Source organism: Sturnira hondurensis, unplaced genomic scaffold (genome assembly GCF_014824575.4).
Source record: "Sturnira hondurensis isolate 20B ecotype Veracruz unplaced genomic scaffold, ASM1482457v3 Scaffold0015596, whole genome shotgun sequence".
NCBI lineage: Eukaryota > Metazoa > Chordata > Mammalia > Chiroptera > Phyllostomidae > Sturnira > Sturnira hondurensis.
This window is the reverse complement of record NW_028088227.1, coordinates 18,667,190-18,686,148: the sequence shown is the minus strand read 5'-3', so window position 1 is coordinate 18,686,148 and position 18,959 is coordinate 18,667,190. Positions and strand designations below refer to the sequence as shown.

The 18,959-nt window shown below is 31.9% G+C and overlaps 1 protein-coding gene across 1 annotated transcript in view; it reads right to left on the bottom strand.

Annotated features, from left to right (window-relative positions):
* NCAM2 (neural cell adhesion molecule 2) overlaps positions 1 to 18,959 on the bottom strand; it is a 237,798-nt gene that overhangs the window by 14,645 nt on the left and 204,194 nt on the right. The window contains exon 17 of the mRNA XM_037064838.1: positions 741 to 945. Within this exon, the coding sequence (XP_036920733.1) occupies positions 741 to 945 (205 nt within the window). The remainder of the gene's footprint in view (positions 1 to 740; positions 946 to 18,959) is intronic.

Below are 18,959 nucleotides of genomic sequence, written 5' to 3'. Positions count from 1 at the left end.
ACATACAGAGGGCCCAGAGACATATGAAAGGGTGCTCAGCATCCCAAGCCATCAGAGAGATGCAAATTAAAGCCACAATGAGACACCATTTCTCACCTATCAGAATGGCCATTCTAAACAAATCAATAAACAACAAGTGCTGGTGAGGTCGTGGAGAAAAGAGAACCCTCGTGCACTGTCAGTGGGAATGCAGACTGGTGCAGCCACTGTGGAAAACAGTATGGAACTTCCTCAGAAAACTAAAAGTGGAACTGCCTTTTGACCTGGCAATTCCACTGCTGGGATTTTACCCTAAGAATCCTGAACCAACAATCCCAAAGAACCTGTGCACCCCAATGGTCATAGCAGCACAATTTATAACGGCCAAGTGCTGGAAGCAACCTAAGTGCCCATCAGCAAATGAGTGGATCCAAAAACTATGGTACCTTTACACAATGGAACACTTTGCAGCAGAAAGAAAGAGGAAGCCCCTCTCCTTCACAACAGTATGAATGGAACTGGAGAGCATTACGCTAGGCTTTTTTTTTTTTAATACAGCATTCAGTTTACAAAGTCCCTGGACTCTATACAATACCCTATTTAAGGTAATACAGATTTAAGATAAAAAAACAGCCAGAGCAGGGGCCAGTGGTGTTATAGTTAAACTCTGCTCGAAAAACATTCTTGAGCACAGCACTCAAGCTTGACGGTGGCATGTGCTTCATGTGATGGGATGCATTACACCGGTGTCTGATACTCACAGGTAGGCAGCCTTCCCTTCTTCGAGCTCTTTACTTTTGCCGCTGGAGCCGCCCTTCTTCCCGCACACCCTCCTGGTGATGCACATCAACAGCCCGCACTGCCGGACGAAGAAGCAGCTGACGTCTATTACCACCAGAATCAGCAAGAGGGCTGCCACTCCCAGGCCAATGACTGCTCCAAGCCCAAGACCATTGAAAAGTGTGTCTTCAAAAATAAAATGAAATAAAAAACAGGTAGTTTTATTAAACCTCACACTAGAAAATATTAGAGAGTTATTTTTAAATAAATCCTATCCAAGAAATATTTAACTAAAGACACAAGAAAGAAGGGATAGTCCCTGGAAGACTTCAATCTCATGATGGTTGAGAGCTAGTCTCTGATTTTCAAATGATATTTTAAGGAACTGACATGGTAATGATTTGACATAGTTTAAAAAATTTTTGTAGATAAAAACTCTTCAGTGACTCTTCTTGCCAATTGACTTTTTGGTTCCCTGTGGGAAAGATAATGAATATTTGCCTATCTGTAGCTGTACTTTATCAGAAAGTCATACCATTAATAGACCATCACTTTGTTAAAAGGAAAATAGAGTCAAAACTCCGGGAAGGTATGACTTCAATAAATGTTCTTTCTAAGATTATTTCAGAGTTTAGACTCAAATCTGCAAATGATGGCTCCGAGCACTTTGCTCTGACAGATAATGCATTTAAAAATATCTGCATGAATATTCTGAAAGATCATTATTTTAGAATAAATGCATACTCATATTTTTCTAGTTAATATTTTAGTGAGTCATGCTAGCGGCATGCTTTAATGGAGTTATGGTGCTTATGATCTTTCTGAAGGTAGGGCCGGATGGGAGATACTTTTCTTTGGTATGTGTTGCAGGGAATCTCAAAAGCCATGAGAGGATATCCAGGGAAAGGTGATGAAGCATCAGATGTAATAGGCTGGCTGAGAATGTGGAAATGGGGAAAGGGATTAGGATAGCAAAAATAAGCCTCCTGGTGCACGCCCATGGATGAATATGAGGGCAGACTACACAGTTATGACCATAAAAGTAGAAAAATAGGCACAATGGAAAGAGACCAGATTAAAGTGGTTGTATTGTGTTATCTAGAGAGGGGGAGAGGATTATATAGGAACATTTTATAGAATCATTCAAAATGATTCTTAGCACAGTGATGTTAAAATTTCCTTCATATCATTATAAAATTATAATTTTATTTTTAATGATTAAAAAAGAAGCTTATTACCCAGATCATAATGGCATGTTTGTTGAGCAACTGATGTGGAACACAAATGAAAGATACAGAGACATATAAATTGGAATTTTGAAAAAACCTCTTCTGAAAAATGACACATAAAACAACGTTTTTCTAAGTCAGTTTTAAAACTTGGTTCAAACACTTTAACAATGACTAAGAACATATTTATCCAAAGGAGTCAATATAATTGTTCTTATTTAGAATTTACCACTAGCAGGTAGCTCTTAAACATGTCACACCTGTCTGAATGCTAGTGTGTTTTTCTGCATCATGCCTAAGTCTTGTGTCTACATTTACTTTATCGGCAGTTATTTTGGATGTACTGCACATGATTCAACAACCAAGTGCAACAGAGAACAGTCGAAACTGCATGCCTAATTGGGCCCTCACCCCTGTGGATATATTGACTCAATGGCCATTAAGATTCCATGCCTCCCTTCATTTAGGTTCTTCTCACAGGCAGGCAGAGCTGTAAGCCCAGTAGCTCCCACAGAGCAGTGATGATTTATCTAGTCCATTCTAGAAATCCCCATTTACTTTTTTCAAGTATAAAATCTTGCTTTGGATCTCGTGTCAGAAAATCCTAGTTTCACTGCTTATAGCTCTATGTCCTTAGGTGAGTCAGCTAACTGTCTAACCCTCAGATGCCTCTTTATCCCAAAAGGGACAGTTACGAAAACCACCACCACCACAAACTGAGTCACGAGTTATGGAAAGATTGTTGAGAATTACCTAACACTTCCACATTTACTGCCCAGCACTTAGTAAAAAATTAACAAATATTTAAAATGATTAATGTTTCACTATTATAAAATTCTAGGAAAATGTGACTTTTGAGAAAGAAAGACTAAGTTTCACTTGTCTGTAAATATATTTCTTCCATTAACAACCTACAGTATCTCTTTTGAAGCATTGAACATTCTCTAGAAAATAGAATCACTTTTTAAATGATTTAAGTTTAGTGAGTTAGCTTTTAAATAATATATAAATTTGTGACCTTTTTAGTATTCAACCAGTATATTGATCTGCTTCATTTCCATCTTTAGCAAAAGTTCATAGAAACATTTTATTTGTAAAGTACTTTATAGTAAAATAATATTGATGCTGTAATAACTATGTTTTCTAGAGAAACAAAATTGTATCTTTTTATCTTGCAATTGAAAATTTTAAAGGTTACTTGAAGTTATTGTTTAATTTTACAAACCAATTAGCTCAATTTCAGTTTATTTTATTTTTTAAATTTTTATTTGTTTATTTTTAGAGAGAGGGGAAGGGAGGGAGAAAGAGAGGGAGAGAAACATCAGTGTGTGGTTTCCCCTCACATGCCCCTACTGGGGACCTAGTATGCAACCAAGGCACATGCCCTGACTGGGAATTGAACCAGAGATCCTTTGCTTTGCAGGCTGGTGCTCAATCTACTGAGCCATACCAGTCAGTGCTACTTGAAGCTATTTTTATGAAAAACTAAATGTATTTTTGTCATTGCAGAGGATAAGGTCAACATCAAATAGCTTTACATTATAAATATTTAGTTAAGTTTTCTTTAAAGGTAATCTTTTTTTAAATCAGCCCAAGAATGTATTTAAATGTCTATTCTCATATTCCATGAGGTTCGACTACAATAACTATGAAAGGCAAATATTTTAATTCTTTGTACCACCAATTTACTATGGGGTTAAAGTTTACTTATTTGATTCTGATTTTTCACAAATGAACCCATAAACTTTGGTAGAATTACTTTACTTGAATTTGGGGACTAGCAATGATTGATGTTCTCAGAAGTATGCAGAAAATTCTTCCTTTAAAAGTTAATTATGCTTTTAATTATTATATGAATTAAAATAGATACAGCCATCATTTGAAAGCTTTTAAATTGATCTTATCTGTTTTAGCTTTTTAGCTTTCCAGAATACTTACACAAGTACATGATGATATAATTTTAATAACAAGCCCATTACAGATGAAAACAATATTATCAGTTCTACTTTACAACTAAGGAAACTGAGGTCCAGAGAAGACAATACAGACTATTTAGTTTCAGCTTATATATTTTATACCTGTTAGAGTTAATATTTTATACTGGATAGTCATCATCAAATAATTAAAAGACAGAAATGAAATACAGTGAATTACTTAATATGTGTAATTTTCTTACTAAAAAATGTCAAAACCCATCTTCCCTGTACCAGTAGTGGAGAAACAACTATTTAAATAAAGCAGGAGGGCTTACGGACAAGATGAAAATGTAGGAAAATGTGGCACTAACATTTTCTCACAATCAGACCAAAATTATAGCTGAACTGCAGGGCATTCATCATTCAGAACTGCCTGAAATAGAGCTGAATGCAAGTCCTTTAATTAAGGATATAAAGAAGCAGCCACATTGAGACTGGAAGGAAGGGTGATGACTAGGAATGGGCTGGTCCCCAACCCCTTTGCTAGATAAAAATTGGGAGGCTATTTGGGCTGTGGAGGTTCCTCCTGAGGAGCAAGGGATCCCATCCCCAGGTCAGGCCTCCCATCCCAGGGCTCCAGTGCTTGGAAGAGAAGTCCCCGTAACTTCTTGCTACAAACACCAGTGAGGATTGTGGTTGAGTGGGACAGAGTTCTGGAGTCCCAGGTGGCTCCTTTTAAAGATCCCACCTGTGGACTCACTCAGAGTCCTTTGCTCTGAGCTCCAGTGCTGGGACAACAGCTTGAAGGGCACCAGGGACGTAGTGGCAGGAACGGAACTATCTGGCAGTTTTCTCCCAGACAGAAGTCCTGGCAGAAGCCATAGTTCCTTTGATGGCCCTCACTACCCCCACAGAGCTGGCAGGCCAGGGACAAATCTGAGTCTCCATCAACCTGGCTGTTACTGTTCACCCTCCCTGGTAATTCCTTGAGACTGAGCCCTACCCAACTTGTGGGCCCACCCACACTGACTGATTCTAGTGGCTTCTCCACCCAAATTGTATGTCTTGGCCCTTGTTTGAGACGTTCACAAAATTTCTCAGACAAGCAGCATCAGAGTATAACGTCATGCATCTCCATTGCTCTACATACATTTCTCCTCTGTGTGACAACTGTGGGCCTGAATTTAAGGAGTGTGCTGTTTGTCACTGATTTAATAGATCCATGCAGTTTGGATTTATGTTTTATTTCCCTGTTGAAGCAAATGTTTGAACTTCTGAGCTTTCCAGTATGTGGTCAAAACTCTTCAATCATATTAATTAGAAATGACAAAATCATTGTAGATTATATCAGCAAAAATGATTCAAGATACCATTTTGCGTTAACTCAGTTTTCTATGAACTGATACTATTTTGAGGAAACTCAAAGCAACTACGATAGATTTTATATTCTCTCTTTCCTCTGGGCCATTTTTTTATTGTTTCCTCATATGCCCTTAGAAAAATGGAATATATCCTCCTATGTGCTTTTTAAAAAAGTTATACACAGGTAGTATGTTATAATATTTATACTTTGCAAATACAATGTGTGAGTATAAAACAAAATACAGTAATTTAGAAAGGTGATGTAAAATAAATATTAATGGAGATTCTAATTTTTTAAATATCCACAGTGGTATTGTTCACTTATTTTGTGGCCTATATACTGTTATTGAATATATTTACATTGTATGTATAATTTTTTATTTTCATTTTTCTATAAAATGTAGACAAAAATTCTCATTTATTATAGCTAAAATATTATTTGATTATCATGTATGAAGGCACTTTGGAAATTCAAATATTTTATTATTTGAAATAACATTCAAATATGTTATTTCTTATTATACATGTTAGTTAATAGTAACTTTATTACTTGTTATTTGTTTACAGTATCTTCTTTTAAAGGATTAGATCTCAACTTTTGCCCCAAAACTTCTTAGATTTTATCAAGTAAATTTATTTACTGTTTATTTGAATACTGCTATTGTTCATGAACTACAATGAACAAAATAAATATAATATCTCATTTACATTTTATATTGTGGCTTTTTATGATTGCTGTTTGTTGAACATTTCTCTTCATGAATGCCTATGTTTAATTGTTTTTAGTGATTATTTTCATTTTTTTAGTTTTATAAGTGCATTTCACTGTGACCAGAGATCAAGACTTTTAATTTGATTTTATTCTTTAATCATTTATTTATTTTCATATAGTAAATTATTTTTTGGTGTTTCCTTACTCTTTGTGTCAAATTAAAATCTTTCTTGACTCCTGTTAAAATGGATGAAAGCAACGTAAATTACTAGTAAGGCTCTAGCGGTCTCTGATGGGTTAGGGTGACTTTGCTCAGTTTAGAAAAAGGATATATTGTTTATTTGCTTTGCATCCTTTGTAATTAATTTTGTCCTCTTTAGTTCATCATTAGTTTTTGTTATTATTATAGTTACTTTTATTGTTACATTTATTTTGCACACTATTTTAGACACTTTCTTCATTAAAATACAAATAAAATTGATAGTCTTAAAAGATTACAAAACAGATCAAAAGCTCCTGCCTAAAAAACAACAAAGACTACTTCTTTTGTGTTCTGATCTTTTATTCTATTATATCTTGGCACCCTTTTGTACAGCTCATATAATTCATGAGATAAGAAAAGCATTTACATCATTCAGCTTCCTGACAAAACACGCTCATTAGCAACATTTGAGTTCATTTGAGTTCATATTACTCAGATATTTGACTGTTGACTGAACTAGCTGAATAAAAATTATGTGGTACAACATGTAATCTCATGCATTTTTCAATGAACAATTTCAACAAAAGATATGTAATCCTAATAATCTGTGATGGCTGTGAAAAGAGCATTGTTATCAGTGAAGAGAAAATAGAAAGAGTCTTTTATAAAGGACAGCATTTTGGAAAAAACTCTTGGAATGTTAGAATGAAAGATCTTTAGGAAAAAAGTGGGTTTACTATTGTTCACATGAAAAAAGACACTCAGGTTATGATTATTACAATAGCTTTATTAACTCAAAAGAATGTCATAATGGCAAGAAAAAACACCTATTTTTGCCAATGCTTATAAATTAAAAATAAAAACTGAGTTATAATCATGCAACAAGTACATAAGTGTGTATATATATGTGTGCGTATATATATATATATAATTACAATGTTTTATAAGAACCTTGTGAGTAGGAGGGATTTTTATATTTTAGGGTCAGTAATTTGCTGTGTTTTAAATGAACATGTGTTGAGCTCAATGGAGCCCTTTGTATATCTAGAAACAAATTATAATAGTTCATGTCAGAGAATAATAATTATGTGAAAGTTCATTTTACATTATTACTTTGTTTTCTTGTCCCTTGATAGTACTATTTGTGATATTAACATATTAACTGAGGAATTAGAAATGTTCAGATTTTTAAAATTATAAGCAAAGTTTACAAATAATATTTTGACATTGCTAAAACATACCAGTAAAGCCCACTGTTATTTTATATGTGTTTTAAATTCTCAGGCTGTTTTCAGTACATTTTAACAAGGTGGTCACATCTTTTCTCCATTTAATCAGTTAAACAATATTGCTATTGACAGTTTATGGCTTGCCACCAAATTTGTTTTCATACAACCTTCCTTTTTTGCTAGATGAAAATTCTATTTTATACCACCTATCCCTTACTAGTCTCCATTCTTTTGCCATTGTGATTATTCCTTCAAGATGTTCTGTTACATGTATAACATTGTGTTTTTATAAACTCAAGGGTAATTCCAAATTCCCTTCTAAATTCCTTCACCCTATTAAGAGGTATTATTTGGAGAAGGTGGGATATAAAGGCAGGATTGACAAACCAGGCATTTTTTTAGAAGTAAGTATGGTTGAGGGCAAGAAAAAATAGGTAATTGAAAATGGTTTAGTGATGGAAAGGGAACTATAAACATGTATACTATATAAATAACATTTGTAATTTTAAAACTAAACTTCTGAGTGACTTTTTCTATGTATGCTTGTTAACAAAGGCATAATTATAAATTAAATATCTTTGCAAAATATCTTCTAGTCCCTTGATATTGCACACATAATATCTTTCCAGTGATAAATTGGCATAAAAACCTGTGATGTCCTTTAATTCGTCCCGATGTTATTAAACAACTCTATCAAGCAGTTCTGAGAATAAAATAAGAAAGAGAACAAGTGCTTTCTTCTCTGGGGAGCTCACAATGTGTTGGGAGAGCTGATTAATTTAGAAACTGAAATTCAGGCATAATTCATTGCTTTCCTAATGGTTAAAAGAAACCTCCCCCAAACTGTGACCTGAGCAGATAGATGGGAGAAACATATGTTACTGAGGAGTAGTCAAGGAAAGCATGATAGAGAAAATAACATTTGAGATGATGTTGTAGACATTTTCTATATGATGAGAGAAGTCCATTTCAGTCAGAACAAAGCATGAGTGAAGATGGAGATATGAAAAAAAAACATATGATAAACCCTGAAATTAGGAGATTATATATATATATATATATATATATATATATACACACTAGAGATCAGATATTGGAATGATTGGAAGGATGAACTAAGGATTTATTAAGTAATAAATGACATTAAAGAGGATGAACTTTGCAATCGAAAAAAACAAATTGACTTATGCCCTAAAAAAACCACAAACACCACCTCCTACAAAACCTATGAAGAGTATTTTTTTTTTCACAAAAGATGGCAGGGAGTTGTTAGAGATACACAGACAAGTGGAATCTGTTGTAATGGGTAGAATGGAGCTCATAGAAGCTGGGCTCATAGAAGCTCTCCTCTTCCATTCTCATTTCCACAATGCATGTAGACATGCCAACCAACAGTGTTTGAAGTTTAGATTGAAGAGGGAATAAACTCATCCTTTTATATGTGATCAGTGGTTGATTTAACATTAGATCATTAGTGTCTACTAATATATTTTAAAATAGACATTCTATGGGATAAAATACTGTACATTTTATAATATATTTATAATTAGATATAATTACTGTATATACATTTAAGTGGTATGACATTTCAAATGTTTCATCGCTTTCACCGTTTTTAAATATCTACTCGACCCTCCTTAAGGTTTTAATATTTATCTTTTTAAACAATGTCCATAAAAAGTAAACAATCTAAAATACAGGGATGCTGCCGAAATAACACCTGCTTGAGTGTGGTTGGTAGGGTTTGTGAATGTATAGCAAGAGATAGAGAGTAATCTGATGACTTCACTTCAAATGTCTTATGATGTGCTTGACTGATATTGTGTTACTAAATTATATGCTTACGATTTTGTAATAAAAGATTGTGTAATAAAAAGGGATGTTATTTGTGCTGGACCCTGTATAATGAATGATATTCTTCTTCTATGAAAAATTTTACTTCCTTGATTTGGTAATTATATATTCAAACAGTTACTTTTGAAATTTATTCTTAAATCACTAATTTTATACATTCCCCATATGCATTTTATTATTTTGTGTTCAGTTTGCTTTGGAGGAGGTGATTCAGTAACTTCCCACAAAATAATGAACATTTTTATTGGCTACAAGGAAAAGAAACTTCTTAAATTGTAAATATGGGTAAATATGGCCAGAATAGATATTGACCAGAGGTAATTGAATAACTTAAATTTTAGTTTTTTAGTTCAACCGCTACCTGGCCATTTTTTAGTTAACATTAAGAATCTGACCATAGATAAAACATAGAAAAGTTTTCTATTTGTTTTTAATTTAAAAACAAATAATGTTTTTAAAATACTATATTACAAAATTGGATCACACCCAAATAAGATTAAAGTATAATTGATATTTTACAATTGCTTGTTGAAATTCCAAACTATGTAATCTATTATAAAATTCTTAAATATATATACCTTTTAATTTTCTAAATGCATAAGACAATATATGACAAATGTGAACAAATACATGAATGGGATTAATATTTTCCAAGGAATTTGTAACATATTGGATTTTATGAAACTTCCAGTTTTAGACACTCACTATGTTGTGTCTTAGAGAATTCAATCGCGTTATAGTTGCATATTTTTAAATCAAGTTATAATATTAAAACTAAACATTGTAAACATGTCTAAACATTCCAAAAAGTCCATTTATAATGAATATTTTCTTCTTTTCAAGAGAATCAGGAGTTTTGCATTTAATCTTCCATGTAACACATACCCAGTTTAGCCTTTTTAAAATTATATGGAAACTATAGCAAACAAACAATAAAAAATTGGAGCTTGTTGCTCATGGATTCTTCAAAACAGAAATGCAAGTTTGATGGATGATATTTAAATCATATTTAAATACAAGTCAGCTATATTTTACAGTGACTTTTTAAATATTTTAATATTTATCTTTATAATAGTAAATAACAAATCAGTTGAGAAGCATAGAACCACTATGTGAATAATGTGTTGAAATCATTTATTTTGATTTATTAAAATGAAAATGATAGGTGCCGATATGAAAATATGTACTTCAGTTTTTATTAGACAGTAAGTAAAAATATGATTATATTTATATAATAAAAAGACCTATTTCTACCAACAACATTAATGTCTTTTCATAAAGTGTTTTCAGAAAATGTATAAAAATCAGAGAGTGATAAAGTTTAATTTGATAGTCATTGAAGACTATAAACTTAGTGTGAGTTTATTGCATTGATCATGGGAAAGCAGCTACGTGTACAAGTTGCAATGAGAAAGATAACAGGTGGTTAATAGCAGAACCATGACTCATGGCAGGAATAGTGGTTGGTTAATACATGGTCCTTACTTTACCACATATATTCCTCTCTCGGCCAATGAAGAAGAAACTAATGGAACTGGGTAAAAGATATTTGACCATAGAAGTGTAGAACAGAATTGACTCAGTGTAATTTAATAAAACAATGGTAAGAAAACTGAGATTTCATGTTGCCTGGCTTTGTCAATGACTAGTACTTGGGTTCTCTGATGCTCAGTTTCTTGATGATAGAATAAAAAATACAATAATGATGTTTGATTAGAATATTGGAATAGATTTCCTCACATCTTTTTTTTCCATAGTGGCTTAAAAAAAGTGCTATAAACTTAATGTGGATGTCACTGGAAAAATGTCAAACAATTCCAGATACCTCACATTGGAAATTATGTCATTGTTAAGAGGCTTCAAGAAAAAATAAACAAAAACATCGATCAATAATTTAACACTTTCTCCCAAAGTACACAGCTTCTATAATTATTGTATCAATTAAGGAAGTTCAAATTTTACAACAAAATATAAACATTTTATTAAAACTCCTTTTAATAGATACCTATAATAGGTAAAGGTATGTGTTTGAGAGTAGGATGTTCTAGGATAACAAAGATCAAGTGTGCTTTAAAATAATGCAAATCCGTAAGTGAACAATTTCTTTTGTAATTTCTACACTGGGTTTTATCTGGCAGAGCAAAATGACTGTGTTTATATGAGATAAATATATATTCATGTATAAATCAGAAAATATATATATTTTTTTACTTTAGCAAAACTAACTGAATAATTTACATTTTGAAGTTATCATTTGAACCCAGGTCCAGGGCTAAAATGGAAACAAAAGTAATGATGTTTTATTAACAGTCCTGGGTCCGGACTGTACCTGTGACTCTTCACTACATGAACTATTTAATCTCTTTAGGGCCCTCCATCTCCCATACACTGTAGAAGAGAGGATACTTCAGAGGGACTGTATGAAGAGTAAATGAAATATTGCACCTTGGCATTCTTCACAGTGTGTGGCATAATGCAGGTCTAAAACCAAAAAGGTGCTCTGTTTTTGTATTATCTTTATTATTATTTGTAAATGTCAAAGTCATTTATGTTTCATGCCTTGGTTTTGGGTAAGGAAAGAACTTTAACGATTATCCACAACCTTATTCTCATGGAGCTCAAACTGAATTACAATGACATATTAATCAAAGCAATTGAAGAGAGATCACTTTACGTAATTTTTATGAACATTTTCTAGCAATGCAGACTACTGAATAATTACTGAAATTATTAACTATATTCCTGTGTTTCACTGTTATGTAATTATTTTGGCCTTCCCCAATAATAAGATTTTATAAGAGTGCAGAATTAGTTCACTATGAAAGTAACAGTATTTGTTACTGTATCTAAATTATTTTTACAATATGTCTTTTGATGATGTATTATTTCTTTCAAAAGAGATGTAACTCAATTATATGTTTACTACATTGAAATATTGGATTTGACCAAGTTAGAAATGAAAACATACAACAAGGACAGAAAAAGTTTATACCAGTAATAAAGAAAACACATATAACAAAGCTTTTCCTCAGTTTTCTTTATTACAACTATGGAGACACATAAATACAGAAAATAAAATGACACAATTACTATGAAATGCATGCATAAGATTACACACAGTGTTTAATATTATGTTCAGGGTTTAAATAAGAGATGAGGCTGAGGGCAATACATTTATAATGTACATTTTTTCATGAAAATAAGCTATGATGAAAACAAATGCAATTAAATAATCAGAAATAGTCACTTTAAAACAAAGTGTCATACATAAAATCAATGTAAGATGTGAAACAAAAATATTCTTTAAAAGCATTCATGAATTGTGGATATTATTTAAAACAGTAATAGTTAATTGCTTGCTTTTAAGAAAAACAATTAGCTAAAAGATTTATTTCATGATGACCATTTAGTACATACACAGAATTTAAAAATAATACATAATTTTTAAATGATGCTACCACTTAATATTATGTAATGTTTGCAGTGTATAACTTTATATTATATTACTTAAATTAGAATAGTAAATAATTAATTTAATTTGAATATATGCAATTACGAAATATTGCTCTGAGGCTTAATACAACCAATAATAGATTAGTTCACATTTAATATAAAATTCCACTTGAGCACACAAATCTTTAAAAAGTAGCTAAAATAACAGTCTATCAACAAAGATATGAGGAAACCAAAGGCAGTTCAGATTTCAGATATACTAATACAACTCTTGATATATGTTGTGTTTTCCTTGACTATTGTTTTTCTCTTTTAATTTTGATTTTGTTTAATAGTAGCTAAAACTACTGTAATATGCACTCTGATGCTCTGGTCGTACGTAAGAACAGATATTTTAGGCTTTCAAAATAGTTATTAGCCACTTGGAAGGAGAGAGTACTACCAGAGTTCATCATCTGGTTCATAGTCTCAGATAAGATAAAAATATCAAAGGCACTAGAAATCAAAGCATAATACTAAACTCCCATCTCTGCAGTATTTCAGGACGATTAGATGGAAACTTATTGAATCCTTTGCCTTACATAAAAATTGAGATGTTGTTTATCATCCTTTATAATTTTTAAGTGTTTTAAGTTCCTAAGAACAATAAAGTAAAAAGAAATAGTAACATTTTATATTTAAAAGTTAAAAATTGTTAACTCCAGAATAACACTCAAACTTAGATGATAATTTTAAAAGAACATGTTAATGATATGTTAGACATTTTTTTCTTTAGTTAAGACCTAAAATTTACTCTGATGATATCTTTGGAAAAGTAAGATTAACTATTAAGTATAAACAGTGACTAAATAATCATCTTTATTTTTTAATCACATAGTAAGATGATTTGGAAATAGACTTTCTAACTATTGCAACTTATGTTAAAGTCACTTAAGGACTATTTGTAAAATATTTGTATCTCCAGTCATTTGCTATGTATACATTTGAGCTGGCTAGTCAATGCATTAGCCTTGGTGAGGTTTTATGTCATGTATCTGTATCAAAAATGTAGGGACTTTAAAAGGTACCCATGGTTAACATAAAAAGAATAGAAGAAATACATCCTATTTATTCATGTCCAGATATTAAGAAAGAGGAAAAGAGGAAGAGAGGAAGGGTATACAAAAAAATTTAGAAGGAGAATGAAAGGAAGTAAAACAAACTAATACATCCTATTTAATTTGTATTCATTCAAAAGTTGTTTAAAGGGTACTACATTATGCCTCAGAGTTTGAATCTTACTAAAATGTGTGGAATGATATTTAGGTATGAACTTAATGATCCTATGTGTTTATTTAAATGCAATCATAATACATAAGGCTAAAAATTATAAATGATACTCTTTAATTTAGGTAATATATTATTTTCAGTTCTTAATGCTGCTAATATAACCAAAACCAAAGAGGTTGCAATTTTCAGATAATTTTACATGACCAGATATATTTGTTAACAAACTACTACAAACTGAAAATATTATACAAACTATCAGCTAACTATTCTTGAAAGCTAGACCAAAACAAACTGAAATATTATAGTATTGGTGGTATAAATCCATTTTGAATTACTACATTCATTTATAATTTTGTATTTTGTTTTTCCATTCTTAGTGTAGGTATACCATATTATTTAAAAAAAAAACAAAAATAAACCAAGAATTTTGTATGTATGTGACAGCTTATTCAGATCCAAAAGTACAGGGCTTGCCCTGGCTGGGGGGGTCAGTTGATTGGAATATCATTCCATACATCAAACGTGTGTGGACCGGATCACTGGTCAGGGAGCATACACAGGTTGTGGGTTCAATCCTCAGTTGAGAAGTGAAAGGGAAGCAACCTATTAATATTTCTCTCTCTGTCTCTCTCACAAATTAATAAATGCATTCTCAAGTGAGGATTAAAATTTTTTAAAAGTATGTGGCTTAATTATCTTGTATACTCCATTTTGTTGAGTGTAAATGAGTAATCATAAATTCAATAGTTTAGAGTTAAAACTATTGAGCAATTTTGTTTATTTTAGTTTTAATTTAAATAAAATATAATAAACTGACATTCTTATATAAAAATATTTGAATTAAATATAACAGTTTCTATATTGCCGAAATCATATAATCTATGAACTACTGTGTATGCTTGTAATTTTAATTATTAATTTTAAAGCAACTTAAATATTGAATATTTTATATTTTTTAAATATTTTATTTATTTATTTTTTGAGAGAGGGAAGAAAGAAAGAAAGAAAGAAAGAGAGGAGGGAGAGAGAGGGGAAGGGAGGGAGGGAGGGACAACCATCAATGTGCGGTTGTCTCTCATGCTCCCCCCAACTGGGCACCTGCACCACAACCCAGGAATGTGCCCTGACTAGGAATTGAACCAGCGACGCTTTGGTTCTCAGGCCGGTTTTCAATCCACTGAGCCCTAGCAGCCAGGGCCAAAGAACTGGTGAGTTATTTTAAAAGTCAAAATTATGTGTAGTAAAGTTATTGGTCCAAGTATTTGTTATATATATATAACATATAAATATATATAATGTGAATAATATATATATATATAATGTGAATCCAATGTCTAGAAGGTGTGTGTACATATACAATATATATGATTATATAATGTGTGTATTATTATATAATACATATGTGTATTATATATAAACATATAACATTTGAGAGATATTTTAGGCTAAGTAAAAAAGGAAAGAAATTTAAAAAAATAAGACATTAAAATTTTTGAAACTTGGCCATGTCTTCCTGTATGAACATATATGTGTGCACTTGTGTAATGTTTCTAGAACAAATAGAATTGTAGAGTTTATGAAGTATACTTACTCTCAGTAAATAATAGTATTAAGAGAGAAGGGATTAAAATGAGCAGTTTCCTTAACATTCTCCAATTCAAGAAAACATTTTGTAGGAAAGAAGAATTTACTGTTACCTCGTAGGCATAATATGCTAGCAAACACGAAACATGGTGTGGTGGGCCTCACAGTTACATAATATTACTTGGTTTAAATTAGGGTAGAAAGACCATCAGGACTGACTAATACATGGAGAAAAGACAGACTTGAGAAGAGTTGATATAGTAAAAGGAGATATTCAGGTTTGTATAAAAATTTTAACATGATACGCCACATGCAGACAATGGCAGCCATGCATAAACACATCCGCTTAGCTCTGTAACTGGCATAATATAATCAAAACTAACTTTTGAAATGATTAAACTTTTAAAGACATGATATATATATATCAATTGCTTTAGGCACATATTTCTGAGTATATATAATGATTAACATAAAACCCACCTTATACACAAGTTCATACTCATATATTTCAGACATATAATTTTATTTAAAAAGCCATTGGATAGAAAAAAATACTGAGTGATGCTAGAGAGAGGCAAAATAAGTAATTTTTATGTCTTCCTTCCCAAAATATCACATGTATTTAGACCTATAGACAGATAGTAGTTAGACAAAAAGCATTGTCTGTTAGATTTTATGGATGCATATAACATAATTAAACCTCGGGTACTAAAAAAAAAGATAATTCAGCAACATTTACACATTTTAAGGTTTTTTAATAATCAGAGGAGGTTACGATCTCTAGGGTAACATTTATTGAAACATGGTAGTTGCACTGTTCACAGTTTTGTGCTTTTTCAATTTCTTATAGAAAGGAAAGCTCGGAGCTCATTATTTTAAGATGTCTGGAATGTATTTTAAGAATCTATGCATACCTCAACTGTAAAATAGCTATTTGTCTAAGAAGAAAATTTGGCCAAATGATAGACTGCTTATTAATTTCAGGATTATCAACTTGATCCATACTTGGATGTTCAAAAAATCTAAATGAACAACTCATTAAAATGGAAATAATTCTGCTAAGATAGAATTTTAATTTTAGGGTTTCTTCTGAACTGCCAAAATGTCAGTCTACATGTCATGTACCTGAATGAGTGTTCTTCATATCACAGTTGGTGACCTTGAGTTATAGAATATAAAATTTCAAAAAATAAATCAACTTTGTTATCTTCCTGAAGATGTATTCCATGTTCCCCACAAAAATGACTGGTAATCACATACCAAGTCATCTTCTATTGGGTTGGCCGCAAAGTCCTTTATATTTTTCCCATAGAATAAAATACATTTTTTAAATTTGCACCAATAGCTTTATTGCTTTGGATATTTTGAGCATGCTGGATAAATCTCATCATCGGGTTCTAGCAGGTATAGGCCAGGGTGCTCCTAAACATCTTCCATTTCATAAGACAGTCCCACAGCAAAAAATCATTACCTCGAAATGTCAATAGGACCCAGAAACTTCACAAGCCACTTTTAACATGTTTGATCAGTCACAGCACCTCCTCCACACACCACACAAATCTTCCCTGTGTGTCAGTTGTGTTTTTACCTTTCTTGAAATAAAAAAGCATAATACATCAACCATGTAGTGTATTTTCTTCCACCTTCAATATTAAAATGGCAGCACAAAAAATTCCCCCTTTTTGATTTTTTTAAAATGCAGGCTGATACGACAGTTGTCACAATACAATCTAATAAAATTGCTTAGAATTAAGTTAAAGACAACTGAGCACTGGACCTATCTTATGGAAGAAAAACATAATTAACTTTTTGGCCAACCTAGTACATAACTTTCTTGTTATAACTTACTGGAAAGATCCAGTGTGGTTGTAATGAATTAAAAAAAAAAAAACAACACTTGGAAATGTTTCTGAAACCCCTTGTTTTCTCAGCATTTTCTACTAAATAGTAATCAACATGTCTACATATCTTACCCAAACTCCAACATCATGGAACAGAGTTACAATTGTAATTAGTTCTTTGAAAAATAGAACATTGACGATGGTGATTTATAAACAGAACATTACTGAAAAATAGGTTAGATTCCCAAAACAGATTGGGAAAGTCCTATTTGTCAGCAAGGGAGGAAGGAGAGAAGCGGAAGTGTATTTAATCTGTGGATGGTCAGGTCTGCATTCTACAGGTCCATTGGCAGGTTAGCAGAAAGCACAACGATGGATATAACAAAGAGTTTGGAAGAGGTACGTTAAAGAACACCGGCTACTAAAGCCATGTCTGCCTTCCACCACACATTACAGGATCCTGTAGGTGTTCCTTAACAGGAAACAGAGAATACTCTCCCACCGCAAAGTCGTTTTTGATGAATGGACCTCAAAACCCCCACCCAGTAATTTGACTTACGTGTGAATTGTGGTCACTCTTGTGAATATATGTAAATCTGATTGCTTCCTCACTGTCCTAAATAGTAATGAGAATCACTTGCTAGGGTTACTTGGGAGTGAAAACACCCTTTTCTCATTTTATAGTGAATGAAACTCATTCCTCATGCTACTCCCTCAACTTCAACTTCCTTTAAAAGGTGGAATCTAGTAAAACATCCTTCTCATCTCAATTTCATCTTCTTCAAAGTAGTGGCTAAAATATGACTGATTTCTCTGGCCCTTGCAAAGCACATGGTTATTGGATGTTCAGGAAAATGTCATAAATAAGTACATATGTTGCTGAGCATCAATACTTGGTGCCAGCTCCAAAGACAATCCAAATCGAGTGAACAGGGTGTGACTTTTTAAACATTAAAATTCAATTTATCATTTTCTGTAGGGGAACTACATAAACATACTTTCACTTATTAAAAAAACCAACAATCTGTATTTTTTTCATTTCTGTTCAGTTTTTAAAAAGAGAAAAGGATATCCATGTAATATAATAAAAATGATCAGATATATGATTTAAATATTATAAATGTTCCTTAAGTTGAAAATTTACATTTTAAAGAATAACAATTAAAACCAATGAAAAAGATACACAACTCTACATAATTAAAAGACTATTTATACAAAATAATCAAATGAAGGAAGATTAGATGTAGGAAATGCTTAAATTCCAAGTAAAAATGGTGTGTTTATTTAACAAGGTTAACTTTGGAAATTAAAGAAAGCTTTAGAATGAAGCATCTTATTCAGTGAGCTGGTACCAGAAATAAACAATCCTGGTTCAATTTCCTTCAATGATTTTCTGACAAACCATCTATTCTGCAGGTGGACAATTTGGGAAAGGAAAAAGAGGCTAATTGTCTATGGGTAAATATACATGCATAATTAGTTGGCCCTTAGAGAATCTTTATTATAATTTTAGATAAGCCTTATAAATTCACAGGGCATAGAAGGAAGT